The following is a 27,699-nucleotide window of genomic DNA, read 5'->3' as shown; positions in this document are numbered from 1 at the left end:
AACATAAAAATGACCAAACAGAAAAGAATGAAGAAACAAGAATTCAAAAAAAAAATGAGGAGAAGCTTACGAACCTCCAGGACATCTTTAAATGTTCCAACATCCAAATTATAGGGGTACCAGTAGGGGAAGAGGAACAGCAACAATTGGAAGGCTTATTTGAACAAATAATAAAGGAGAACTTCCCCAATCTGGCAAAGGAAATAGACCTGCATGAATTCCAGGAAGCTCAGAGTCCCAAAGAAGATGGACCCAAGAAGGAACACACCAAGGCACATCATAATTATATTAGCCAAGATTAAAATGGAAGAGAGATTTCTAGAAGCAGCAAGAGATAAGGGGACAGTCACCTACTAAGGAGTTCTCATCAGACTGTCAGCTGATTTCTCAAAAGAGACCTTACAGGCAAGAAGGGGCTGTAAAGAAGTATTCCAAGTCATGAAAGGCAAGGACCTCCATCCCAGATTGTTCTATCCAGCAAAGCTTTCATTTAGAATGGAAGGGCAGATAAAGTGCTTCTCAGATAAGGTCAAGTTCCAGGAGTTCATCATCACCAAGCCCTTATTATATGAAATGTTAAAGGGACTTATCTAGCCCTGGCTGGTGTAGCTCAGTGGATTGAGCATGGCCCTGTGAACCAAAGGGTCTCGGGGTCGATTCCCCAGTCAGGGCACATGCCTGGGTTGCAGGCCAGGTCCCAAGTAGGGGGTGCATGAGAGGCAACCACACATTGATGTTTCTCTCCCACTCTTTCTCCTTCCCCTTGCCCTTTCTCTAAAAATAAATTAATAAATAAAATATATTAAAAAAGGGACTTATCTAAGAAAAATAAGATGAAAATATGAACAATATGAACAGTAAAAAGACAACAAACTCACAGTTATTAACAGTCACTCCTAAAACAAAAGCAAACTAAGAGGACAGCTAGATCAGGAGCAGAACCATAGAAATGGAGATCACATGGAGGGTTAGCAACAGGGGAGTGGGAGGGGGGAAGGGGGGAGAAGGTACAGACAATAAGTAGCATAGATGGTAGATAGAAAATAGACAGGGGGAAGGCGAGAATAGTATGGGAAATGTAGAATCTAAAGAACTTGTGACACATGGACATGAACTAAAGGGGGGGAATGGGGGGAGGGGGTTTTCAGGGTGGAGGGGAATGAAGGGGGTAAATGGGACAACTGTAATGGCATAATCAATAAAATATATATTTTTAAAAAGTTGTTTTCAAGTGTTTTTTACCCTCTTATGTGACTGTGTATGAGCCTTTACTAAGGGTACTGCAGCTGGATTGTGTAGTGGAATCAAGTCCAGAAAAAGAATTGCTAAAGAATGCACATAAACAGGATGTCAGATGTTATCCTTAGCCTATTTCCCTAAACATAGCTTTTTGGCTGCAAAATAAAATGCCATTCTTCTAGCTTCTGCTTATATACAGTGATGGCTGACAGCAGGCACAATCTTCCTTTGCTTGGCACTGTGTCACCATGCAACACAAAGTGTTTTGCAAGGAATGATCATGATGCACCATCTCTGTGAGACACTTTGAGGACATCTGGTCATTTCATAGAAGAATTTTCTGAGCCTACCTTGTTTGAGCCACGTTGTGCTGGTATAACTCCCCACGAGGCTCGGACCTGGCTAACATAACAGACGTTTGTCATTTTCCTCCTGACAGAAGCTAGATTTTCACTCAGGATAAAGTATTTATTGACAGCATTTTCCCAGACTGACCCAACAGTTTCATTTCCAAGGTTGGCTGAAGTACTAGCTCACCTCTGTTTTCCAAGAGCACTTGCTTCCTTCTTTCTCCTCCCTCCCCAGTATCCTCCTCACTTCCTTCCCTTACAGCTTCTTGCACTGTTGTGTGTGTGTACATTTCTTCTTTTTTATTCTAATGAATCTGTTTTGCAGGTTTTGAAAAAAAAAGTATTATCCAGGTTTTTACATTCATTCTCTTTCCACATCTTTGAGTGTGATCTCTGTGGCTTTGAAATCCCGTAATTTTAGTGGGTTCCACCATTGTCTCAGAAAAGTTGTTTTAAAGCTTTGCTCTGCAAGTACCAGAAGAGAACTCATAAAAAGGAAGACAACAGCAGATGCAATCGCGGATGTGGCTTAGTCCTTGCAGCTGCCCCAGAAAGCTGTTTGGAGCATAAAGTCCTCAGTAATGAATCCAGAAGAGCAAATCGTGACATGGCTTATATCCTTGGGAGTTTTAGATTCCCCCAAAAAGACCATCTGTGATCCAGAGGAGTTCTTGAAGTCTTCACTGAAAAATGGGGTAGTGCTGTGTAAACTGATCAACAGACTGAGGCCTGGTTCTGTAGAAAAGGTAAGAAACATTTGCAGTATCTTCGGGAGTGCTTATGACGAGAGAGCAATAATGTAACTCTCGAGATTTTCTATTGCCCTTTTCTTAGGACTCTCCTACTTTAATTTCCTTCTGAAAGTTAAGTATTCTTTCTTACTGTTTTTATACTTTGAAAAAGTCAGAAAATGAAACATTATCTTTTAGTAATTTGCCACCAACTATTAGTATTATAAAACCTGTTACAACATGGATACCAGGAGCAAGGAGAATACCTATATCACAAGCTTGCACTTTCATAGAGATAAGTATTACACCTCTTTGTGTACCAAGGACATGTTTTGAATTTGAGGTATATATGAGTCTGTGCAGTAATGGGATGATTTATAACAGATGTTGATAATGTTCAGTGACAGCTTGACTAAAATCAATGTAGATTTTCTCAAACAAATAAAATATCCATTGAAAGAGAGGCTATTTAGCAACTAGGAGAAATAACCACAAATGTCACATAAGTTTGTTAAAAGAATAAAAACCAAATATATTTCAAATGCAACATGTGTTCAAAGTGAAACTACTTTTATTCTCTTTTAAAAATCAAAAATTTTTAGTGTTGGAAACCCATGATCACAAAGATGGATAATTTCTAAAGCAGACACTTCAAGTCAGTTTAAAATTAGAGTCCTATACCCATATTCTTAAGGTCAGCAGGCAATGTGTCTGTGAGCACAGTTGTTTTGCCTTCTTAAACAGTTTGTATTTTTATCAAAGAAATTGATTTACTTATAATTTCTTAAACTTGAAAATCAGTGAGAAAAGGGTGGTAAAAGGTAGATAATTGCGATAAAATGCAGAGAACAACAAAGAGGAAATATACTTGAATAAGTTATCACGAAGAGGAGGGAGCAAGGAAGTAAGTTGAAAGCAAAACCAAGCTCAAAAAACTGTCTGTGTTTCTCTGATTTGCTATCACCACGCTTAGGCAAGAAAAAAAAAAAGAGAGAGAGAGAGAGAGAGAGAAATTCTATAAGTAGAGATGGCTTGAGACTAAGGTTTGGTGACATTTGAAATAAAGACTAACCGTTTAGATTTTTGCATCACTTCCTTTAGTGGTTATTTCTCTTCCTGGATTGACAGCAGTGTTGCTCCCTGCCTTAAAACACCTGTCTATGTAGTTGTTAGTGAATGGCATATATAGTACACTCAGTATGGGATGACAGATTCCAAGTGACATTTGACTATATTTCTCTAGTACTGTTTGGAGCCCCAAACAGAAGCTGACTGCATCAACAACATCAATTACTTCCTGAAAGGATCTGCAACCCTTCAAGTGGAGGTAAGCCCACCCAGATTGCCTTCCTTGTTATCATTGGTTTTTTACTCTGCTAGTGAATATGGTGTTGTAGTAAAAATCCTTGGTTTATTTTCTCCGTTAAACAGAAAAAAACATTTTACAGAAACCATGGTTGAGATTGGTGGCTCCAGTGGAAGCTTCCTAGTTTGGCTTTTCCAGGAAGCATTTTCAAAACAGAACAAAACTCAAAACATGGTATCTTTCAGATAGAGCATCCAAGCCCTGAAAGCAGGCTTATGGTGATAGAACTTTTGTGGTGTGCTTTTCTACTAAGGGGAACCAAAAGTGGGCCAATGGCAGCTGTAGAAGTTCACTGCATTCCACTTGAGTTGGGAAGAGAGGAAAGCCTATTGTTACTTTTCCCCATTAACAACACTTTAGAACAAGGGCTTTGAAAAGCTGAGAGAACCTGGTACTGAGGTAGAAATTGTATATTAAATTTATGTTACATTATTTTAATGATATGAATCCTTACTGTACATATAGGGGATTTACCGAAGCACAGTTGGTATTTTCGCCTGTGTGCAAATTTACTTAACTTCTCTGTGACTCAGTGTTTTTATGGGCACAATAATAGGTACCTCATGGGGTTGTTTTAAAGATCTAATGAGATGCTGCATAATAATTTAGAATTAAGAACTCCAACCTCAGCCCTGGCTGGTGTAGCTCAGTGGATTGAGTGCAGGCCTGCAAACCAGAGGATCGTGGTTCAATTCCCAGTCAGGGCACATGCCTGGGTTGCAGGCCGGTTCCCAGCAGGGGATGCACTAGAGGCAACCATACATTGATGTTTCTCTCCCCTTCTCCTTCCCCTCTAAAGATAAGTAAATAAAATCTTTAAAAAAAAAAGAACTCCAACCTCAAAAAAAAAAATCTATAAGATAATGTATGTGGAGTGACCAGTACAGAATCAGGGACATAAGAAGTGTAGACACACATTAGTAGTATCTTTTGAGGAGAAGTATTAATAGTAGTTTGAACATGGACTCTGACATTAGACTGGCTGGGTTCAAATTGCAGTTCCCTCTGACTAGTAGCTTTGTGATCTTCGACATGTTACTTAACAATGCCTCTATGCCTCATTCTCCCTAGCTGTAAAGTGGGAATAATAACAGCACCTATCTCATAGGATTGGTATGAGATTTCAATGAATACATGTTCATTGAAAAAGGCATGACACATAGTATTCTCCAAGTGTTAGCTATTATTATTAATAGTAGTACAAGTAGCTTTGCCCCCACATAAACATTGCTTGCTTTAGAATATTTCCCATAACATCAGAATATTTTGCCTCAGAATATTTTATTACAGGTTTCCCTATTGCCCAATTTTAGCTCTCTGTGTGTGTATATGCACACACATGCACATATGGGCACATGTGTATGTATACATGGGCTTTTGAGGTAGGTAAGGCCTGAGCCCACTCTATATCCCTTATAGAATGATGGTTACCATGGAATATATCATGGTATTTTCATTTTTACTAGTCAAATGAAAACATGGTGAAGTTGCCAAAGACTTCTGTACTCTGAAACTGCCAGAAGGTGTACTGAGCTGCTTTGCAGTTCTGAGAGTATTAGATAGTACGGAAACGCCTTTTGGATTTGGCAATGCTGGAGAATGAGTTGTTTCACACAAGTGGATTTTTCTGATAAGTAATGCTTACTTCTTTAAGTACTAAGGCTTAAAATATTTTTTAAAATATTTTATTTATTTATTTTTCGAGAGAGGGGAAGGGAAGGAGAAAGAGTGGGAGAGAAATATCAATGTATGGTTGCCTCTCATGAGTCCCCTGCTGGGAACTGGCCTGCAACCCAGGCATGTGCCCTGACTGGGAATCGAACTGCGATACTCTGGTTCACAGGCCCGCGCTCAATCCACTGAGCTATGCCAGCCAGGGCTAAAATATTTTTATCTACTTTGAATAGAAGTATTTCTAAAAAGTATATCATAATTTTCATTTTTTTAATGAAGGCATTTGTAATGTTTTTAGCTCTTTTTGATAATTCAGGCTGGCTTGAACCTTATATGAATAAGGCATAACTGGAATCATGTTTAAACACATACATTCTCCAGTTTGACCTGAGCCAGAGTCTTGGCTTGGTCAGTTAATGACTATGTGACTCTGGGAAAAGTTACTTGGCCTCTTTTTGGAAGTAGATGGGGGGAGGTGCTGAGGTATTACTGCTTATTCTGGCTTCTTTAAACTGCTCTTGGAATGCATGTGCAGCTTCCTGACAGGGAGTTGGGAAGAGTGGGTAATTGGTAGCTGCTACAGTGCTAAAAAAGAAAATAGACTAAATTAACTTTGAATAGACTCCAGCACTCTTAATAGTTACATCAGACAGTTCTGCCAGTACAATTGCCATCTATGTGGGAAAAAGGATTCCTAGTGCTTCCCAGTCTTCCCAGAATTTTCTCTCTAAATCAATTATTCATTTGTTTATTTTGGGGGGAGGGGTCTCTATTATGAACAAGGTACTATCCTGTGCACTGGAAATAGAGTGATGAACAAGACAGTTACTTGGTCTCTTTAAGCTCCAGCTTCTTCATTTGTATAATGCAAACATTAATAATATCTATTGCATAGGACTGTTTTAGTTATCCAATGAGAAAATACATCTAAGGCACTTAATATATCACTGTACATAAGGCATACATAATAACTGTTCAATGTTACTGTTATCACTAGGCAGTACTGTATGCAAAATTATGCCTTTAAAGGATATGTAAGAGCCATATTGAGGCACTTCTAGAACACCAAGGGAAGTCGAATAAAATAAATACATGAGACTGAAAACTGAGCAAGTGTTCACCCAGCAACCAAGAATACTGACCACACAGTCTCGAGATCCTAGACAGGCCTAAAATCTTTGCAAATTAAAAAAATTAACTTATTTTTATCATATTATATGGATTATATTATTACAGTTGTCCCAATTTTCCCCCTTTGCACCCCCTTACTCCCTCAGGGAATCCCCCCACCATTGTTCATGTCCATAGGTCATGCATATAAGTTCTTTGGCTACTCCATTTCCTAAATGGTACTGTACATCTCCATGTCTATTCTGTAACTACTTAGTAAAATTTCTTTTTAAAAATTTTTTTTAAATTTTATTTAGTTACTTTTCAAGTACATTTTTTTTTCTCTTCCCCCCCCCCGCCTGGTCTCCCCCCTCCCTCCCATTCCCCCCCCCCCAGTCCTCATCTCTGTGTCTTTCATACTTGTTCCTCAAAATCCCTCCCCCCTTTTTCCCCCTTAAGTTCCCTTCCCTCTCTCCCCTCTGGTCGCTGCCCACTTGTTCTCTATTTCAGCGTCTTTGTTTTTATTCTGTTTGCTTGTTTGTTTTATTCTTTAGCTTCCTGTCAAAGGTGAGATCATATGGTATTTGTCCTTCAATGCCTGGCCTATTTCACTCAGCATAATGCTTTCCAGTTCCATCCATGTTGTTGCAAAAGGTAGTAGTTCCTTCTTTCTCTCTGCTGCATAAAATTCCATGGTGTATATGTACCACAATTTTTGGATCCATTCATTTACTGATGGGCACCTAGGTTGCTTCCAACTCTTGGCTATTGTAAATTGTGCTGCTATGAACATTGTGGTGCATAGGTTCTTTGAAATTGATGTTTTAGGATTCTTGGGGTATAATCCTAGCAGTGGAATTGCTGGGTCAAAAGGCAGGTCAATTTTTATTTTTCTGAGAAAATTCCATACTGTTTTCCATAATGGTTGTACCAGTCTACAATCCCACCAACAGTGAACTAAGGTCCCCTTTTCCCCACACCCTCTCCAACATTTGTTGTATTTTTTATTTTTAAGTATTTTTATTTATTATGCTATTACAGTTTTCCTAATTTTTCCCCTTTATCCCCCCCACCCTGCATCCCCCAACCCTCCAGCATTCTCCTCACTTAGTTCATGTCCATGGGTTGTATTTATAAGTTCTTTGAGTCCTCTGTTTCCTATACCATTTTTATCTCTCCCCATGTATTTTATGCCTACTAATTATGTTTCTTCTTCCATGTACCTTTCCCCTCCTATTCCTCCCTTACCCTTCCCCACTGAAATCCCTCCATGTAATGTTCACTTCTCTGATTCTGTTCCTGTTCTAGTTGTTTGCTTAGTTTTTGTTTTCCTTTTCTTTTAGGTTCATTTGTTGATAGTTGTGAATTTGTCATCATTTTGTTGTTCGTATTTTTGAACTTCTTTTCTTACATAGGTTCCTTTAACATTTCATATAATAAGGGCTTGGTGATGATGAACTCCTTTAACTTGACCTTATCTGGGATGCACTTGATCTACCCTTCCATTATAAATGAAGGCTTTGCTGGATAGAGCAATCTTAAATGTAGGTCCTTGCCTTTCATGACTTTGAATACTTCTTTCCATCCCCTTCTTGCCTGCAAGGTATCCTTTGAGAAATCAGTTGACAGTCTAATGGGAACTCCTTTGTTGGTAACTGTCTCCTTTTCTGTTGCTACTTTTGGATCCTCTCTTTATCTTTAATCTTGGCTAACTTAATGATGATGTGTTTTGGTGTGTTCTTTTTTGGGACTCTCTGGGCTTCCTGAACTTTCTGGAAGTCTATTTTTTCACTAGATTGGGGAAGTTTTCCTTCATTATTTGTTCAAACAAGTTTTCAATTTCTTGCTGATGTTGTTCTTCTTGCACCCTATAATTCAGATATTGAACATTTCAGCTTATCCTAGAGGTTTGTAAGGTCTCTCTTCACTTTTTTGAATTCTTGTTTCTTCATTCTGTTCCAGTTGGATGTTTATTTTTCCCTTATGTTCCAAACTGTTGCTTTAAGTCCTGGTTTCCTTTCTGTCACTGTTGGTTCCCTGAATATTTTGCTTTATTTCCTTTTGGGTATCTTTAATTTGTTTCTTCATTTTTTGACCGAGCTCAATTAGTTCTGTGAGCATTTTGATTACCAGGGCTTTAAATTCTCCATCAGATAGGTTGGCTATCTCCTCATTGTTTAGCTCTTTCTGAGGTTTTGCTCTGTTCATTTATTTGGCTATATTCTTTGTCTCAATGCACCTGTTAAGTTGTAAGGGAGTGGGGCCTTAGTTATTCACCCAGGCTGGGCAATCCTCCTTGCTATGCTGTGGTACTGCCTGTAGGGGAGGGGCCAAAGAGGGAACAATGCAGCTTGCCTGCTTGACTCTAGCCCACTTTTCAATAAACTCTCATGTGAGATTGGGAGTTTCTCCCATTGCAACAACTGCTGTAGTCCACAGTCAAATCTGAGTCTCAGATTTGCCTTCAGCCAGCCCCACCTGAGCCATCCACTGCCTTGCTGTGGGTTCTTACTGGTCTGGTTGTTCTGGTTGACTTTTTCTTTAATTCCTTGGCTGTCAGAGTTCCATGCAGTTTGTTTTTCTGGCACTTTTGGTTGTTTGTTGATCTTAGATTGGTTGCTATCCTTCTTTTAGTTGTGCAAGGAAGCGAAAGGGTTTCCACCTATGCCTCCATCTTGCCTGGAATTCTACCTATTGGAATTTCTTAATCTCCTCACTCATTTCTCCACACCCCCCTCCCATCAGCCAACCATCAAAATGTTCTCCATATCCATGATTCTGTCTCTGTTCTTCTTTTTTGCTTAGTTTGTTTTTGAGATTCAATTGTTGATAGATATGTATTTATTGCCATTTTATTGTTTATAGTTTTTTTAAAATTTTTTTATTGATTATGCTGTTACAGTTGTTCTATTCCCCCTTTATTCCCCTCCACCCTACCCCCCATCCCCACCATCACCCCCCTTTAGTTTATGACCATGTGTCTCAAGTCCTTTAGATTCTATATTTCCAATGCTATTCTTGCCCCCCATCTATTTTCTATCTACTGTCTATGCTACTTATTTTCTGTACCTTCTCCCCCCTTCTCCTCCTCCCACTCCCCTGTTGCTAACCCTCCTTGAGATCTTCATTTCTATGTTTCCACTCCTGATCTAGCTGTCCTTTTTAGTCTGCTTTCGTTTTAGGTGTGGTTCTTAATAACTGTGAGTTTGTTGTCCTTTCACTGTTCATGTTTCTTTAACTTCCTTTTCTTAGATAAGTCCCTTTAACATTTCATATAATAAGGGCTTGGTGATGATGAACTCCTTGAATTTGATCTTATCTGAGAAGCACCTTATCTGTCCTTCCATTTTAAATGAAAGTTTTGCTGGATAGAGCAATCTTGGTTGTAGGTCTTTAGATTTCATGACTTGGAATACCTCTTTCCAGCCCCTTCTTGCCTGTAAGGTCTCTTTTGAGAAATCCGCTGACAGTCTGATGGGGACTCCTTTGTAGGTGACTGTCCCCTTAGCTCTTGCTGCTTCTAGGATTCTCTCCTTCATTTTAATCTTGGCTAATGTAATGATGATGTGCCTTGGTGTGTTCCTTCTTGGGTCCAACTTCTTTGGTACTCTCTGAGCTTCCTGGATTTCCTGGAAGTCTATTTCCTTTGCCAGATTGGGGAAATTCTCCTTTATTATTTGTTCAAATAAGTTTTCCACTGGTGGCTGTTCCTTTCCCCCTTCTGGTACCCCTATAATTCGGATGTTGGAGCGTTTAAAGATGTCCTGGAGGTTCCTAAGACTCTCCTCATTTCTTTGAATTCTTGCTTCTTGACTCTTTTCTGTTTGGCCATTATTTGGTTTCTTCTGGTCCACTCCATTGATTTGAGTCCCAGTTTCCTTTTCATTGCTATTGGTGTCCTGTGCAATTCCATTCATTTCAATTAGTTTCGCCTTCATATATTTGTCTAATTTGTCGGTATAATCAACCAGTTCTGTGAGGATCCTGATCACCAATGTTTTAAACTCTGCGTCTTTGAGTTTTGCTATTTCTTCATCGCTTAGATTTATTGGCTCTGGGGCTCTGAGATCCTCCTGCGCCATTCTTGGTCTGTTCGGGCCCTTTAAGAAGCGGCGCCTTGGATTCCCAGGTCGCTGGGTTGTGACGCTGTATGTGGGGGCGTGGCCCGAGCGGGGAAATGGAGACCCCCTCTGCCGCTTCTCACAGCAGGGTGTGGAGGAGGAGGAGCAGTGCCTTAGGTGGTTCACCTGGGCCAGGCCGCTCAGAGTCGCTGGGTTATGACGCTGTATGTGGAGGTGGGGTCAGAGCAGGGAAATGGCGGCGCTCTCCACTGCCGCTTGCCATGGGGACCTGCCGGCCTGGTCCAACCGCCCACTCCCTCGCCTGTCCACCCTCGCACAAATGCGCGACCTCAGTCAACACGCAGCCCCGGGCCCGGCTGTCTCCCCCGAGGTCGCTCGCCTGGTTGCTCGCTGGGTCGTTCACTAGGTCTGACCCTGCGCCTGGATTCCGCCGGCCTGAGTGTGTCTGGCCGAGTCCTCCTGTGCAACCCTGTTCCGCCAGCCGCTGGTTTTGCCCCTTACCGGTCAGGCTGAAGAATTTGTTGTTAACGGACTTCCGAAAAGTTCAATTTTCTGTGTTCTGGCTGTGTTTTCTGTTGCTAATATTTAGTTTTCTCTAATCTTGGTTGTGTGAGAAGGCACGGCACATCCACCTATGCCTCCATCTTGGCGGAAGTCTCTATTGTTTATAGTTTTGATCTTCTTTTTGTTAAATAAGTCCCTTTAACGTTTCATATAATAATGCTTTGGTGATGAGGAATTTCTTTTTTTTTTTTTCTTGTCTGGGAAGCTCTTTATCCACCCTTTGACTCTAAAAGGCATTTTTAGCTGGGTAGAGCAATCTTGGCTGTCCCTGCTTTTCATGACTTTGAATATTTCTTTCCAATTCCTTCTAGCCTTCAAAGTTTCTTTTGAGAAATGTGCTGACAGTCTTTTGGGAACTCTCCTTTAGGTAACTAACTTCTCTCTTGCTGCTTTTAAGATTCTTTCCTTATCTTCAAACTTTGGCATTTTAATTATGATGTGTCTTAGAGTAGGCCTCTTTGCATCCATGTTGTTTGGGACTCTGCATTTCCTGAACTTGCATGTCTCCTTTTACCAAATTAGGGAAGGTTTCATTACTTTTTTCAAATAGATTTTAAATTTCCTGCTCTTTCTCTTCTCTTGCTGGCATCACTATGGTGCAAGTGTTGGAATGCTTGAAGTTGTCCCATAGGCTGTTTACACTATCTTTGATTTTTTTATTCTTTTTTTCTTCTTGTTGTTTTGATTCCTTATTTCATGCTTCCTTATGTTCCAAATCATTGATTTGATTCTTGGCTTCTTCCACTCTACTGTTGTTTCCCTGTAAATTGTTCTTTATTTCAATTAATGTATCCTTTGTTTCTAACTGGATCTTTTTTATGCTGCTGAGGTCTTCACTAAATTCCTTGAGCATCCTTATAAACCGTGTTTTGAACTTCACATCTGATAGATTGCTTATCTCCATTTTGTTTAGTTATTTTTCTGGAGTTTTGAGCTCTTTTCTCATTTGGGCCATGTTTCTTTTTCTCCTAATTTTGGCAGGCTCCCTGTGTTTGTTTCTATGCATTAGGTAGAGCTGATTTGATTCTGTGTCTTGGTAGTGTGGCCTAATGTAGTAGGTGTCCTATAGGGTCCAGTGGCATGGCCTCCCCTATCACTGAAGCTGAGTACTTGAGGTGTACCTTTTGTGTGGGCTGAGTATTCCCTCCTCTTATGGTTGAGCCTTGGTTGATGTCAGCAGGTCAATTGGAGGGATTTACTCAGGCCAGTCAGCTGCTAGGACTGGCTGTGCCCACTGTCCACCAACCTCTGCCCTCTGTGGAGGATCAGCTGTGCAGGGGCAGGGTGGTGGTATTCCAACATGGCCTGTAGCTGTTCACTTGGTATGCAGGTTCTGGGATGTCCCAGGTGGTGTGGGCCAAGGTTAGCCTACTCTTGTGTTTCACCCAGGACCACTCTGCATGAGCTATAAAGCAATCTGAGATGATTGCTACACGTTCTGTTTTTGGAGATTCCCTTGCAAACCCAAGCTGTGAATCTAGACTGGCTGCTGCTAGTGCTGGGCCTGGTGCCACTTAACAAAAGGTATAGGAACTAGGAGCTTACTGAAGCCAGCTTTTGCTTGTTTGAGAAGATTTAGGAAGTTTTGAAGCATTAGCCAAGACCAGCTATTAATATGGAAGAGTCACTGTTAACAGTTTGGGTGGTCCCATAAATTGGGTGGAATGGAGTCTTAAGGGATCTTCAGGGTGGGGCCAACAGTTTAGCCAGGTTGATGGAGTCTCAGATACGGCACTGGCATGCCGGTTCTGTGATTCTGTTGGGGGAGGGCTCAGAAAAGGGACAATGGCCTTTGTCCATGTTTCTTTCTGGGACAAAGCTGTCCCCCAGCTCCTGACTTGATGCCAGACCCTTAAGTTCCTCCGTGTATGCCACTGGTGTCTTTCAAGCTGCTACTCCAGTGCTGAAGCTCAAAGGGAGAGTCTGAGTAAGTCTGTGTGGGGATTGTTTAAGGGGAACTGCTTGGGACTCCAGAATTTCTTCCACTGTTTAGATTCCTACAGGTTTTTGTAGCCAGAACTTATAGGGACTTATTTTCCTGGCACTGGAACCCTGGGCTGGGGGTGTAGTGTAGGGTCAGGACCTCTCTCTCCTGAGATATACCTCCTGAATTTTTATCCACTACACATGGATATGGGACCACCCTGTTCTACATCTCTTCCTGTCTTACCAGTCTGAATAGAGGTCGTTTCTTTAATACTGTCATTGTCAGACTCCATTCAACTCAATTTCTGATGGGTCTAATGATGTTTCCCCTATATTTTAATTGTAATTTTGATGTGGTTGTGTGAGGAATTGAGCCATGTTTACCTATGCTACCATCTTGACTGGAAATCTAAAAAATTAACTTATTTTTAGCTGACCATATTTGACATACAACATTGTGTAAATTTAAGGTGTACAATGTGTTACTCTGATACATTTATATATTGTAATATGATTGCCCACATTATGTAATTATAGTACAATATTGTTGTCTATATTTTTTCTACTCTGCATTCAATCACTGTGGCTTGCTTACTACTCACTGCAAGTTTTTACCCTTAAGCAACATCAATTTTTATCCCCCCACCCCATTCCCTAGTAACCACTATTTTTTCTTCATTTTTTCAAATTTGACCTTTTTTAGATTGCACATATAAGTAATATCATACCCTATTTGTCTTTCTCTGACTTATCTCATTTAGAATAATGTGCTCAAGGCCTATCTATTATAGATGGCAGGGTATCATCCCTTTTCATGGGTGAATAATATTTCATTGTGTATATACATCACATGATTTTATCCATTTATCCATTGATGGATATTTAGGTTGTTACCATATCGTATCACTTTATGTAGAGTATCTCCCAGGCCTAAAGTAGTTTGCACAGTACCGGGTATAGATTTTTATTGATGCTATAAAACTGTTAATATACAAAATACAAGAAGGACAAGGCTTGACTATTTCCCAGAACCCACTACTCTTTACCTAAAAAAAAGTATCCACTTGAAATGGTCAGTTTGGATATGCAGAAAAATGAAGCCAGAGATGCAACAGTGCACTGACAATTTGAGTATTGGCTGCGGGACATTGTAACCATGTTAAAGAACTGCCTATGACTCTTTGGCTGGCCAGTTGGCCTCTCCAAGTGACCTCCATCTTTGTGTTCTCATATGCCGATGGTGTCCTAGGGTCTCAGAGGACACACAGCTAGCAACTGGTCAGGTAAGCCTGCTGACCCACCTGGAAAGCAAAGAACTCTCTGAAGCACCTCCCCAAGTTTGATAATATCCTATAAAACACAATTTCTTTTTTAATTTTGGTAAAGCATAATTCATTTATTTTTTCTTTTGTTGCTTGTGTTTTGGGTATTATATCTAAGAAACCGCTGCTTAGTGCAAGGTCATGAAGATTTATTCCCATGTATTCTTCCAAGAGTGTTATAGTTTTAGCACTTATATTTATGTATTTGATCTATTTTGAGTTAATTTTTTGTATGTGGTGTGAAGAGTCCAAGTTCATTCTTTTATATGTGGGTATCCAGTTGTCTCAAAACCATTTGTTGAAAAGACTACTCTTCTATCCATTGAATTGATTAATGTAGTTTTGTAGTAAGTTTTCAGATCAGAATGTGTGAGTTTTCCAACTTCATTCCTTATTTTCAAAATCATCTTAGCTATTCTGAATCCCTTTTGTGCCCATATGGATTGTAGGATCAGCCTGTCCATTTTTGCAAAAAAATCAGCTAAATTTTTATAGGGATTGTGTTCAATCTGTATATTGCTTTGGTGACTAATACCATCTTAACAATATTTTTGGGTGGTTAAAAAGATTATATTTATTTATTCTTAGAGAGGGGGTAAGGGAGGGAGAAAGGGAGGAAGACAAACATTGATCAATTGTCTCTTGCACGCGCCCTGACGGGAGACCAGGCCTGCAACCCAGGCATGTGCCCTGACCCAGAATCGAAACAGTGACATTTTGCTTCACTGGACAGTCAGGGCATTTCTGGTTTGTTTTTTATTTTTATTGTTGTTCAAGTACAATTGTCTCCATTTTTCTCCTTCAACTCCCCCCACCACCCAGCCATCCCCACCTCCCACCCTCAATTGTATCCCCCTTTGGCTTTATCCATGTGTCCTTTATATGTGTTCCTTGACAACTCTTCCCCCATATCCCCCTGTAATCCCCTCACACCTCCCCTCTGGTTACTGTCAGTTTGTTCTTTATTTCAGTGTCTCTGGTTATATTTTGCTTGCTTGTTTGTTTTGTCGATTAGGTTTTACTTATAGGTGAGACCACATGGTCTTCTGATCCACAATACAGAATATATTTTCTTTTTTTTTAATTTTATTTAGTTATTTTTCAAGTACAGTTTTTATAGAATATATTTTCTATGTAAAAATTTCATTCAACAGTGCTGTGCAGTTTTCAGTGTACATGCCTTGTACCTCCTTGGTGATATTTAATAGCTTTTATGCTTATTTGATGTAATAAAATATGTTGGTAGTATTTTATTCCTATTGATGCTGTTGTGAATAGAACTGTTTTCTAAGTTTTATATTTGGATTGTTCATTGCAAGTGTATAAAATGAAATTGATTTTTGTATACTAATCTTTTTGAAGTAATATTTGTATACTTCAACCTTGCTGAGCTTACTTATTAGCTATAATAGTTTTTTACATTTCTTGTGGTTTTCTTGTATATCATGTCATCTGTGCATAGAGATAGTTTTACTTCTTTCTTTCAAATTTGGATGCCTTTTATGTCATTTTCTTTCCTAATTTGCCTGGCTAGAATTTTCAGTACACTGTTGAATAGAAGTGATGAGAGTGGACATGCTAGTCTTTTATTTGTTTGTTTATTTATTTATTTTTAGAGAGTGGGAAAGGAGAGAGAGAGAGAGGGAAAGAAACATCGATCGGCTGCCTCTCACACTCCCCCAACCCTAATGATTCACAGGCCAGCAATCAACCCATTGAGCCACACCAGCCAGAACATGCTAGTCTTGTTTTTGATCTTAGGGAAAGTTTTCAGTCTTTCACCATAAAGTATGTTAGCTGTGGGTTTTTCATAGATGCCCTTTATCAGGTTGAAGAAGTTCCCTTCTATTCCAACTTTTTTGAATGTTTTTAATCATGAAAGGATGCTGGATTTTGTCAAAGGATTTTTTTCTGCCTGTGCTAAGATGACCATTGATTTTTGGCCTTTCTTATATTGATATGTGGTATTTTATTGATTAATTTTATATGTTACATCAATCTCGCATTCTTGGGATAAATCTCAGTAGGTTATGTTGGATATGCATATAGAGATTTGTGCACACCTGTGATTATTCTAGAAACATCTTTCTTCATAGAAATAAAATTACTGTGTCAAAATTCTATAGAAACTCTCAAATTCCTCTACAAAAATGCTGTACAAAGTTCTACTCCCACCAGTAGTATAGAAAGTACCTTCTTACTCATGTCCTTGGCAGCCCTCAATATTATCTTTAATGTTTGTTAAATTGTTGGGTGAAAATGGTATTTCATTTATTGCTATATTTTTGTATTTCATGATTCCAAGTGAGTTTGGACATCTTATTACTGATTTTCATTCCATTTGTATTTCCTTTTCTGTGAACCAAATATGTAAATCTGTCCTATTTCTTTACAGAATGGAGGAGGCAGGGAGGACATACAGACCTCAAGATAAAATCTTCCAGAACATAAGAAAAAATCCTCATGTCTAGGTAGAGTGTCACTAGTGTGACTAGGAAGTCCCTTCACAATAGTAGTCTAGAAATGGTAGTTTTGGTTTTGTTCTGCCTTTGAGCTTGGTAGGAGTTGGGGATATATACAGTTCTGGTTGGTTGGAACTATATGTCCCCAGAGTGGCCTGGATGGTTGGTACCTCTGTGACTGCATTGTTCCATTATTGGTTTTCCTTTCAACTAGGATTCTCCCACCTCACTTCCATCAGGTTCTCCTGCTTTGTCACCTGCCACCCTTACTACCAATCCATTTCTAAGGACTCCTTACCATCTCCTATTGTCCTGCTGGCTCAAGCCTACTTTGTAAAAAGATGTTTTGTTCATGAAGGATTTCATTGAATATATATAAAGCATATATATATTGGTTTAGTTAGTGCCTTTTTTCTCTCCTCTCCTCTCCTCTCCTCTCCTCTCCTCTCCTCTCCCTCTCCTCCCTCCCCTCCCCTCCCCTCCCCTCCCCTCCCCTCCCCTCTCCTCCCTCTCCTCTCCTCTCCTCTCCTCTCCTCTCCTCTCCTCTCCTCTCCTCTCCTCTCCTCTCCTCTCCTCTTTTCTCTCTCACCAGCAGGTGTCATTATGGCTTTTTCTCTTTGCCCTCACCCCCTCACTGCCTCCTGTCTCCCTGACTCACTCCATATGCCTTGTAACTGGAACAGCATGGGTGCCCTCCCTAAAGTGAGGCCTGTGGGATGGATGCTTTGCCATTTCCCAGGGGCTGCTCTGAAGGGAAGCAGTTTTGGAAGGAAGGCAGATCTACTAATGATCATAAGTCAAGGCTAAATCTCCCACAAAAGAGCTCCAGCTCAAGGAGAGTAGAACTTCCCTGGAGGAGTGAGACATAAGGCTAGGCAACTACCCAATAGCTGTAATAGGTATCAGCAGCTTCAAGCCCTGAGCCTGACTTCACATGTATGAAGTCAGAGTCCCCTTCTCTACACCTCTGTTGACTCAGCAGTAAAATGAAGAGTAGAGTAGGGATTGATAATGTCTAAGTGTTAGACACTATTTTTAACTTGCCCCTTTCCATCAGTTTCCGCTGGGAAAAGCTTTGTGTATTTAGCTGCTCAATTTGAACTAGTGGGAAGACTAAAGAGGATTTTCTTTTTCTGTTGAACAAATCTGACACCTAGAGCATTCTGTGAGTTACATTAAATGACACCCAATGACTCTGGTTATCCTAATATTTTACTGAATAAATTGTATTTCTTTAAAAATTGGATTTTAATGATGTTGTAAATATTTCCCATCTATTATGAACCTTTTTATTCTCCCTCAAAGAGACTATTTGATTTGGAGCCTGTTATCAGAGAGCCCAGGAAGGGCATCCAGGATAGTTCAGGGAAGGGAGGCATGTGGAGGGCCACTACAGAATGCTTCTTTCTTTGGGTGTTACACGAGCTCACCATAGAGCTTGGGGTCCTGGGGATGTCGGGGATTGGAGAAGGAAGCAGGCCACTAAAGCAGGCTAGTTTGTCAGGCCAGACCAGGCCCCTGTAGCCCAGAATTCGGGGCTGAAGCAGACGCCAGCAGCATGCGCAGTGTGGCCGCAGCCGCTACACCACACCGGGGTTCTGCTGCTGCCACAGCTACTCTGGCTGCTGCTGCTGCTGCTGCTGCTGCTGCTGCTGCTGCTGCTGCTGCTGCTGCTGCTGTTGCTGTTGCTGCTACTACTACTACTACTTCTCTGCCCTCTGCCTCTGTCACTTCCAGTTCCTACTTGGGTGATCCAAGTCCGGGTCATTGCTTCCCCGCTGCTGGCCCAGTCCCTCCAGGCCGATCTTTGTCCCAAGCAGGAGGGGGCCAGTGTGGTCAGCTGAGCGGAGTCCGGAGGAGCCACAAAGGCAGGTTCCCCAAGCAGCTACTCCCCACCCAGCGCCTACCCCGTGAGCCCTGGCCCAGCTCGCCTCCAGCGCACCTAGTCAAGTGGGTCTCCCGCCAACACCCTCCACCACCCCTTTATTGATCCGCAGTCCTCCACCCACCGAGGGGTACAGCTCCGGAGGCAAGAACTTGAGAGCAAGAATCTGGTTTCTTTTTAGGTTAAAAAAAAAAAAAGGCATAAAAAATTCCTGGACCGGAAAGGTTACAGGCGCAGCACAGAGTTTGGAGACGGGCGCCCCCTCCTCGCCCGCGTCCAAGACCAAAGTTGCAGCTGCCCCTCCCTGCCCCGGGGAGCCGAGCCCAGCTCTCCAGTTTCACCCTGGTGACAGCAGTGCTCAGGGCAGTGTCCCAGCTCCGGCTGGGTTGAACGATTCCCGCAGCCTTGGCACAGGCTAGCCCACCCGCTTGCCTGCCCTGTGACTCTGGAGGACGAACTGCTTCCAGGAGGCGGTGGCGGTGCGGCTGGAGTGAGCAAGCTGCAGGAAGACAAGCGGGCTGCGGCGGAGCCAGGTGACCTGCCTGGGGGGTGGGGGTGGAGGCGGGCAGCGGGTCAGGGGAAAGGGATAGCATGAGGGTTTTGAGTGGTGCCCTAGGACCACCTTCCCCCTTAGAGAGGAGCCGCCCTTCCTCCTACCTCCTTAGTTCCTAGCCCCAGCCGGGGTTCCTTGTCTGCCAAGGCCTCCCCGTGCCACAAGATCCGGGGTGCCTGGAGAAGGGGGCAGAGACTGAGGGCTCAGAGGGAGGACGCGACAAACTTAGTGGCGAGTTGCCTGGCTCTGCTCGCAAGGTTTGCATCATGCCAGATTCCTCTGACCTCCTCCCCAACCAGAGCAAGGAGTCAACAGTTCTATTTTTGATGCTAATTTGATGCCCCCCCTTCCCATCTCCAGCATCCGTACATATGAGGATATTTTCAGCAATGAGTACACAGGTCTGTCGCAGAAATGGTTTGTGGATGGGGAAAAACCTGTATTCTACAAGACATTCCAACGTGTCCATAGTTATTTTTGAGTTTTCATTTTCCAGTCACTTAAAAACCCAACAGGTATTTGAGGTATTCGTTTCTTATCTGTAGAGTGGAGAGCCCTTAGGTTGATCTCTGTCTCTTAAAAAATCTTATGTTTGTATTGTTAATTTGTTATTGGTTTTGGATAGAGGTGATTCACATGACTTTTTTCTTAATGTGTAGTGGGAATAAAAATAGAGTAAAGGAATATATTTTCTATCCAGCTGAAAATATTTTTGTTAATAAAAGCTTCACATAAAAATATACAATTGAATAAACTTCAGTTGATATTTTGTAAAGTGTTAACAATTTTTAAAGCAAGATTCTAAGGTCTCAACTGCTTTTCCAACATATATTTGCCTTACAACCCCACAATTTGTCCTTGGACTTCCTATCTTAATTCTGACATTGACCATGGTAAGAGGAGCTCTGATGACATCATTTGCTCTAGCAACAGTTCTGGTGTTCCGTGACTGAGAGCACCTCTCTCCAGAACATAAGGTCTGGGCCTGCCCTTGTACTTCAGCTGAGGCATTTCCAAGGATTTCTCTTAAGCAAAATATTATGCTACATACCAGCCAATGCTGCATTCTTTTTTTACATAAACGAGCTTCAGGCTATTGTAGTCTCTGGGTGTACTTGAAGCGGTTAATATCAGAGAGTTCTCAGTCCTGGGGGGCAATGGTGGTTGGTGATTGGAGTTTGGAACAAAGTAAATTTCCAGCTAGTATTCTCATCTTGCATTTCTTTGCTGCTTAATTTTTTGGAATGTCTTCTGCTTATCTGCAACTCACCAGGCCTTTGTAAAGGATGTGGGAGAGATGGCATTGCTTTCATTTGACAGAAAAACAAAAGTTTAGTTCAACAAAGTCAGGAAGCTAACCAGTGGTAGCATCAAAACTCTGACCTGGATCTCCTGTTCTCAACTCAGGGTTGTGTGTGTTTGTTTGTTTGTTTGTTTTTACTAAAACATGATTTTTTATACAAAAGTATTCCATTTGGTAAGTGTTTTATAGATCTTTAGAGCTACTAATATTTTTTTCCTTTTCTTTGTGCCAACTCACATCTTGACCTTGTCTTTGCACAGGGCTGGCTCTATTCTTAAGTGAGAGCACAGGGGCAAAGCTTTCTGAAGGAGGGTCTGTGGTTTGTATTTTCCACCATCAGCCTCCTCTCCATTCACCTTCAAGGATAAAAGGTGCTGAATAGAGTGAGCCACTAGGGCACAGAAATGTCTGATATTGGTCTGATATCCCTAGTTCAAGTATAGTATTACTTCAGTCTTTACAAAAAACTCGTTCAGGAGGAGAAATTGGAGAGTGTGATTTTGTTCATTTACAGCAATCTGCTCATCACTGTATTTAAGGAACTTAGATGCAAAAGAGGAAGGAGAGTTGAGTACCCACTATTTCTCAAGCATCTACAATGTTCTGGGTACTGTGCTAGATTCTCTAAGTATGTTATTTTATTTAATCCCCACAACAATCCTGGGACAGAGGTGGCATTGTGCCCATTACACAGTGCTGGTCTGGGGATGATCTAGACAAATGTCTCATACTACTAGTCTCCCAGTGCCAAAATGTTATCACTGATGTAAACAGTCCAGAAATCAATATGTTTGCCATGTGTCGAGCTGTCTCTCCAAAGGAACTGATGATATACAGGAACACCTAGCTCCTTGGTTTTCAGACATGGCTGTAATTAGAGTAACATGATGTGCTTTTTTAAAATATATTTTATTAATTATGCTATTACAGTTGTTCTATTCCCCGCTTCATTCCCCTCCATCCTGCATACCCCCTCTCCCACCATTCCCCCCTTTAGTTTATGACCATGTGTCTCAAGTTCTTTAGATTCCATATTTCCCATACTATTCTTGCTCTCCCTCCTATCTATTTTCTACCTACCGTCTATGCTACTTATTTTATGTACCTTCTCCCCCCTTCTCCTTCTCCCACTGCCCTGTTGCTAACCCTCCATGTGATCTTAAAGGATACAAATATTGGAGGGGTCCTTCCCACCAAGTTTCTGTGTAAATTGGTCTGCAGTGTGGCCCAGGCCTTGGTGTTTCTTTGTATTTTAGCATTTAAGTAAACTTTATATTAACTATAACATGAATTCAGAACAGTTCTATCTCTCTCCAAAATTACACTCTTCCCCTAGCAACCACTGACCTGCTTTCTGACCCTATGGTTTTACCATTAAAGGATGTCACATAAATGGAATCAGAGTATGTATTTTTTTTTGAGTCTGGCTTCTTTCATGCATCATCTTGCATTTGAGATTTCATCTGTGCTGTGGTGTGTATCAGTAGTTTTTTCCTTTTTGTTGCTGAGTAGTATTCCATTGTATGAGTATACCACAGTTTGTTCATTCATTTTCCAGATGAGGTACATTTGGGTTGTTCTCAGGTTTTAATGACTCATAAAGCCAATGTAAATATTCATGCACAGATTTTTGTGTGAACATAAGTCTTCATTTCCCTTGGGTAAATATTTAGGAGTGGGAAGTTACTATATAGTAATTTCATTTTTAACTTTATAAGAAACTGCCAAACCGTTTTCTGAAGTGTCTGCATCATTTTGCGTTATGATGGTAGCATCATTAGAGACTGAAACCTCAATAAACCCATGTCCCTGAATGACTATTTGTTTTTTAATATATTTTAAAATTAATTAATTAATTCTTTAAATTAATTTTCAACTACAGTATTCTTTCTTTTACTCCCTTCCCAACCCACCCCCCTGTGCCCCCCACCTCCCTCCCCTTTCCATCCCCCTTAGTTGTTGTCCATGTGTCCTTTATGCTAGTTCCTGTAAATCCTTCCCCTTTTTCCCCTGAAATTCCCTCCCATCTCCCCCTGAATGACTATTTGGAAAAAAGTCATGTACCAACATTCATTGGACAGATAATGTAAGAAATAAACTTCATTTTGTTAAGAAAAAATATATAACATAAATTTAGGAAACTGCATAAATTCCAAGTATATAGCTTAATGGATCTGTACAAATTGAACACATCCATATACTCAGCACACCAATTAAGAAGCACAACATCATCAGCACCTGGAAACTACCCTTGTGCCCCTTCCCTGTCATTACCCCTCACCATACTACTGCCCTGACTTCTAAGACACTTGATTCATTTTTTCTATTTTGCAACTTTATATGAGTGGAATCATATATTATGTATTCTTTTGTATTGTATAAGGCGCAGGTAGCAAACATAAGACCCGAAGGTTAAATCTGGCCCTCTACCTTGTTTTATCCGGCCTGGCACCTTGTTTCTACCTGGCAGCAGCAGCACCGAGCTCTCGCTTAACTGTTAAGGAGTAGTTACATTTATATAGCCCTAAAATGCATTCAGCCCTTTGAAGGCAACTGCGAGGCTGATGTGGCCCCTGGTGAAAATGAATTAGACACCCCTGTAAGGTTCCTTTCACCCAGGGTAATGTTTGTACAAGTCACCCATGCCATTGCAGATAGTAGTGGTTTATTCATTAAAAAAAAAACTATTGTTGTTCAAGTACAGTTTTCTCTGCCATTTCCCTCCTACCCCATCCATCCCCACCACCCTTGGTTTGGTCCATGTGTCCTTTATAGTTGTTCCTGAAAACCCTTCACCCTCCCCCCCCCTTATCCCTTCCCATCTCCCCTCTACTTACTGTCAGTTTGTTCTTAATTTCAATGGCTCTGGTTCTATTTTACTTGCTTCTTTGTTTTGTTGATTAGGTTCTAGTTAAAGGTGAGATCATATGATATTTGTTTTTCACTGCCTGGATTATTTCACTGAGCATAATGCTCTCCAGTTCCATCCATGCTGTCTCAAAGGATAGGAGCTCCTTCTCTCTTTCTTCTGCATAGTATTCCACTGTGTAAATGTACCATAGTTTTTTAAAAATTTATTTTTATTATGCTGTTGCAGTTGTTCTATTCCCCCCCTTCATTCCCCTCGACCCTACCCCCGTCCCCACAATTACCCCCCCTTTAGTTTATGACCATGTGTCTCAAGTTCTTTAGAGTCTATATTTCCCATAATATTCTTGCCCCCCCATCTATTTTCTATCTACTGTCTATGCTACTTATTTTCTGTACCTTTTCCCCCCTTCTCCTCCTCCCACTCCCCTGTTGCTAACCCTCCTTGAGATCTTCATTTCTATGTTTCCACTCCTGATCTAGTTGTCCTTTTAGTTTGCTTTTGTTTTAGGTGTGGTTGTTAATAACTGAATTTGCTGTCCTTTCACTGTTTGTGTTTTTTTAACTTCTTTTTCTTAGGTAAGTCCCTTTAACATTTCATATAATAAGGGCTTGGTGATGATGAACTCCTTAAATTTGATCTTGTCTGAGAAGCACTTTATCTGTCCTTCCATTCTAAATGAAAGTTTTGCTGGATAGAGCAATCTTGGTTGTAGGTCTTTGGATTTCATGACTTGGAATACCTCTTTTGAAAAGGTCTCTTTTGAGAAATCAGCTGACAGTCTGATGGGGACTCTTTTGTAGGTGACTGTCCCCTTAGCTCTTGCTGCTTCTAGGATTCTCTCCTTCATTTAAATCTTGGCTAATGTAATTATGATGTGCCTTGGTGTGTTTCTTCTTGGGTCCAACTTCCTTGGGACTCTCTGAGCTTCCTGGATTTCCTGAAAGTCTATTTCCTTTGCCAGATTGGGGAAATTTTCCTTTATTATTTGTTCAAATAAGTTTTCCACTGGTGGCTGTTCCTTTCCCCCTTCTGGTCCCCCTATAATTCGAATGTTGGAGTGTTTAAAGATGTCCTGGAGGTTCCTAAGACTCTCCTCATTTTTTTGAATTCTTGCTTCTTCACTCTTTTCTGTTTGGCCATTATTTGCTTTCTTCTGGTCCACTCCATTGATTTGAGTCCCAGTTTCCTATTCATCGCTATTGGTTTCCTGTGCAATTCCATTCATTTCAATTAGTTTCGCCTTCATATGCTTGTCTAATTTGTAGCTATAATCAACCAGTTCTGTGAGTATCCTGATCACCAGTGTTTTAAACTGTGTGTCTGAGAGTTTTGCTATTTCTTCATTGCTTAGATTTATAGGCTCTGGGGCTTTGAGATCTTCTTGAGCCATTTTTGGTCTGTTTGCGCCTGGTAAGTATGAGGAGTGGACTCCCAGGTCGCTGGGTTGTGACTCTGTATGTGGAGGCGGGATCAGAGCGGGGAAATGGCGGTCCCCTCTGTTGTTTCTCGCAGCTGGGTGAAGAGCAGAACCTTACGTTGTTCACCGGGGCAGGGCCACTTAAGTCGCTGGATTATGACGCTGTATGTGAAGGCGGGGTTAGAGCAGGGAAATGGCGGCACCCTCCGCCGCTGCTTGCTGCTGGGGCTGCTGGCTCTCGTCCAATCGCCCACTCCCTCGCTTGTCTATCCACACACGAATGCGAGACCACACTCAACCCGCAGCCCTGCTCCCTCCCTGTTTTCCCGCGATTACTTGCTGAGTTGCCCACCAGGTCCAACCCTGTGCCTGGATTCTGCGCGCCTGAATCCGTCTGACTGAGTTTTCCTCTGCTACCCCGCTCTGCCAGCTGCTGGTTTCACCCCTCTTACCGGTCAGGCTGAAGAATTTGTTGTTATCAGACTTCCAAAAAGTTCAATTTTCTGTGTTCTGGCTGTGTTTTCTGTTGCTATTATTTAGTTGTCTCTAAACTTGGTTGTGTGAGGAAGCACAGCATCTCCATCTATGCCTCCATCTTGGCGGAAGTCTCCAAATGTACCATAGTTTTTTGATCCATTCATTTACTGATGAGTACTTAGGTTGCTTCCAGCTCTTGGGTATTGTAAATTGTGCTGCTATGAATATTGGGGTACATAAGTTCTTTTGAATTAGTGTTTCAGTGTTCTTAGGATATAATCCTAGCATTGGAATCGGTGGGCTAAAAGACAGTTTTCTGAGGAAATTTCATACTGTTTTCTGTAGTGACTGCACCAGTCTGCATTCTCACCAACAGTTCACTAGGGTTCCCTCTTCTCCACAACCTCGCCAGCCCTTGTTTGTTGCTTTGCTTATGATGGCCATTCTGACCAGTGTGAAGTGGTATCTCATTAATGGTTTTAATTTGCATCTCTCTGATGGCTAGGGATGCTGAGCATCTTTTCATATGTCTCTGGATCCTCGGTATGTCCTCCTTGGAGAAGTGTCTGTTCAAGTCCTTTGCCCATTTTTTAATTGGGTTGTCTTCCTAGAATGGAGTCCTGTAAGTTTTTCATATATTTTGGATTCCATTCATTTTTATTGCTAGTAATATTCCATTGTGTGAATGTGCCATTTTTTTCTCCATTCACCTGTTGATGAAGATCTAGGTTACTTCCAGTTTTTGGTTGATATGAACAATGCTACTGTGAATAAACTTGTGCATGTTTCTGGTGTACATTTCTGTTGGGTTTGTGTATATGTTCACGATGTGTAGGTACTTCCCAACAGTTTTTAATAGTGTCCATATCTTGTTATTATTTCATTTTCAAGATTTCCCCAAGTGATTGTAATGTGCAGCCAGAGTTGAGAACCATTTCACTGGTTAATCTTTTGAGCTTAGCAATCTAGCAACCTCCAGTGTCTGCCACCTAGTTGAGAACAACAAAGAGATACCAGCTTCCTTCTCAGCCTCGGATCTTCTAGAAAATCTCTGCTGAATTGACCTGCTATTGACCATTTTCTCAAAATCCCTTGTGCCAAGCTACCTTTATGTTTTCTGCTCATTCTCACTATGGTAATCTGTGGACACCTTTGTCTCTCCACTAGTTTTGGAATTTCTAAAAGGCAGAAACCAGAGTTTGATCATCCCTATAAACCTAATACTCAGTATTAGAATATGGCACATAGCACATGCTCAGAAAATACTCATTACATGAATGATTCCTAGAATTATTGAATGGTCAGAGAAGGTCTGGGCTGCTAAAAAGATTCTTGATATTTGAACTAAAACTTCTACACTTTATTCCTAGGAAAGTGCAGTGAACCCTCACTCAGAGCCTAAATTACTTTTACTTGTCTAAATGTGTTAGAATTCAAAACTGATTAGAAATAAGAAATTAGGTTTGATTAAATAAGGTATGTGGAAGCACTTTGTACAGTGGAAAACAGCATATAAATAAGAACTTGTGATAAAGGGAGGAGGGGCTCCTATAGAATAGATGTACTGGCAATGAAAGAAAGAGTATATATATCTAAGTATAGTATGGAAGAAGTGAAATCAACAGCACATCAAAAAAGGGACAGAAAAACTATAAAAAGCAGACACCCAAACATATAACCATGTGGAGCCTTTTGGTGTGGGGTCAGGCAACCAGATACATCTTGTGTGGTTGGTCTAGTGGCTAGAATTCATGACTTTCCCTGTCTTGTTCTGGGTTTGATTTCTGGTCAAGGAAACCTTGCTCTTGAGAAGTAGTATAGTACTACAGTGGCTAAGAGCTTGAGCTTTGGACTTCAACTGACCTGGGTTAGCCAATTATTAGGTATATTCTAACTTCCTTGGTGGTAGTAGTACATAGTATTAAGTATGTGGTATTTTATTATTAGGTATATGCTACCTCTTCATGTAAAATGAGAGAAGGCAAAGCACTTAGCATAGTGCCTGGCACTGGGGAAACTCAATAAAATTTAGTTCCTAATTGGAATTTTAACATATTTCAGTAGTCTAGTGTTCACAAATGATAACATTGTATGATTTTTAAAAGTTCACTCAGTACAGTTATGCTAAGCAAGCTCCATTTAAGAAGTGACTCATGTTTTATAGAAAAATTACCTTTTGAAATCTTAACATTAAAGAAAACATGGGTATAAGAAAAAGTAAACTGTGGATCCTGTGAAGTGATGGCTTCTCCAAGGTTTCTGAGATTTCACACTATCTACATTAAGAATTTAGTTAGGGATAAAACTTAAAATAGGGGGGAAATACAGCTATCTTCTCAGTTCCAAGGTTCGTTTGGTAGACACCA

General features: G+C 40.9%; 1 protein-coding gene across 2 annotated transcripts in view; it reads left to right on the top strand.

The window, feature by feature from the left end:
• Positions 1–1,958: 1,958 nt before the first annotated feature.
• ARHGEF6 (Rac/Cdc42 guanine nucleotide exchange factor 6) overlaps positions 1,959–27,699 on the top strand; it is a 164,139-nt gene continuing 138,398 nt past the window's right edge. Inside the window, exons 1-2 of one of the 2 annotated variants that reach the window (XM_037157059.2) lie at positions 1,959–2,335; positions 3,564–3,647. In XM_037157059.2, the coding sequence (XP_037012954.2) occupies positions 2,171–2,335; positions 3,564–3,647 (249 nt within the window). In that variant the 5' untranslated portion in view covers positions 1,959–2,170. The remainder of the gene's footprint in view (positions 2,336–3,563; positions 3,648–27,699) is intronic. The other variant, XM_037157058.2, reaches the window with a different exon arrangement.

Source organism: Artibeus jamaicensis, unplaced genomic scaffold (assembly GCF_021234435.1).
Source record: "Artibeus jamaicensis isolate MK-2021 breed Jamaican fruit bat unplaced genomic scaffold, CSHL_Jam_final contig_240, whole genome shotgun sequence".
Taxonomy (NCBI): domain Eukaryota; kingdom Metazoa; phylum Chordata; class Mammalia; order Chiroptera; family Phyllostomidae; genus Artibeus; species Artibeus jamaicensis.
This window is presented reverse-complemented; position numbering and strand designations above follow the sequence as displayed.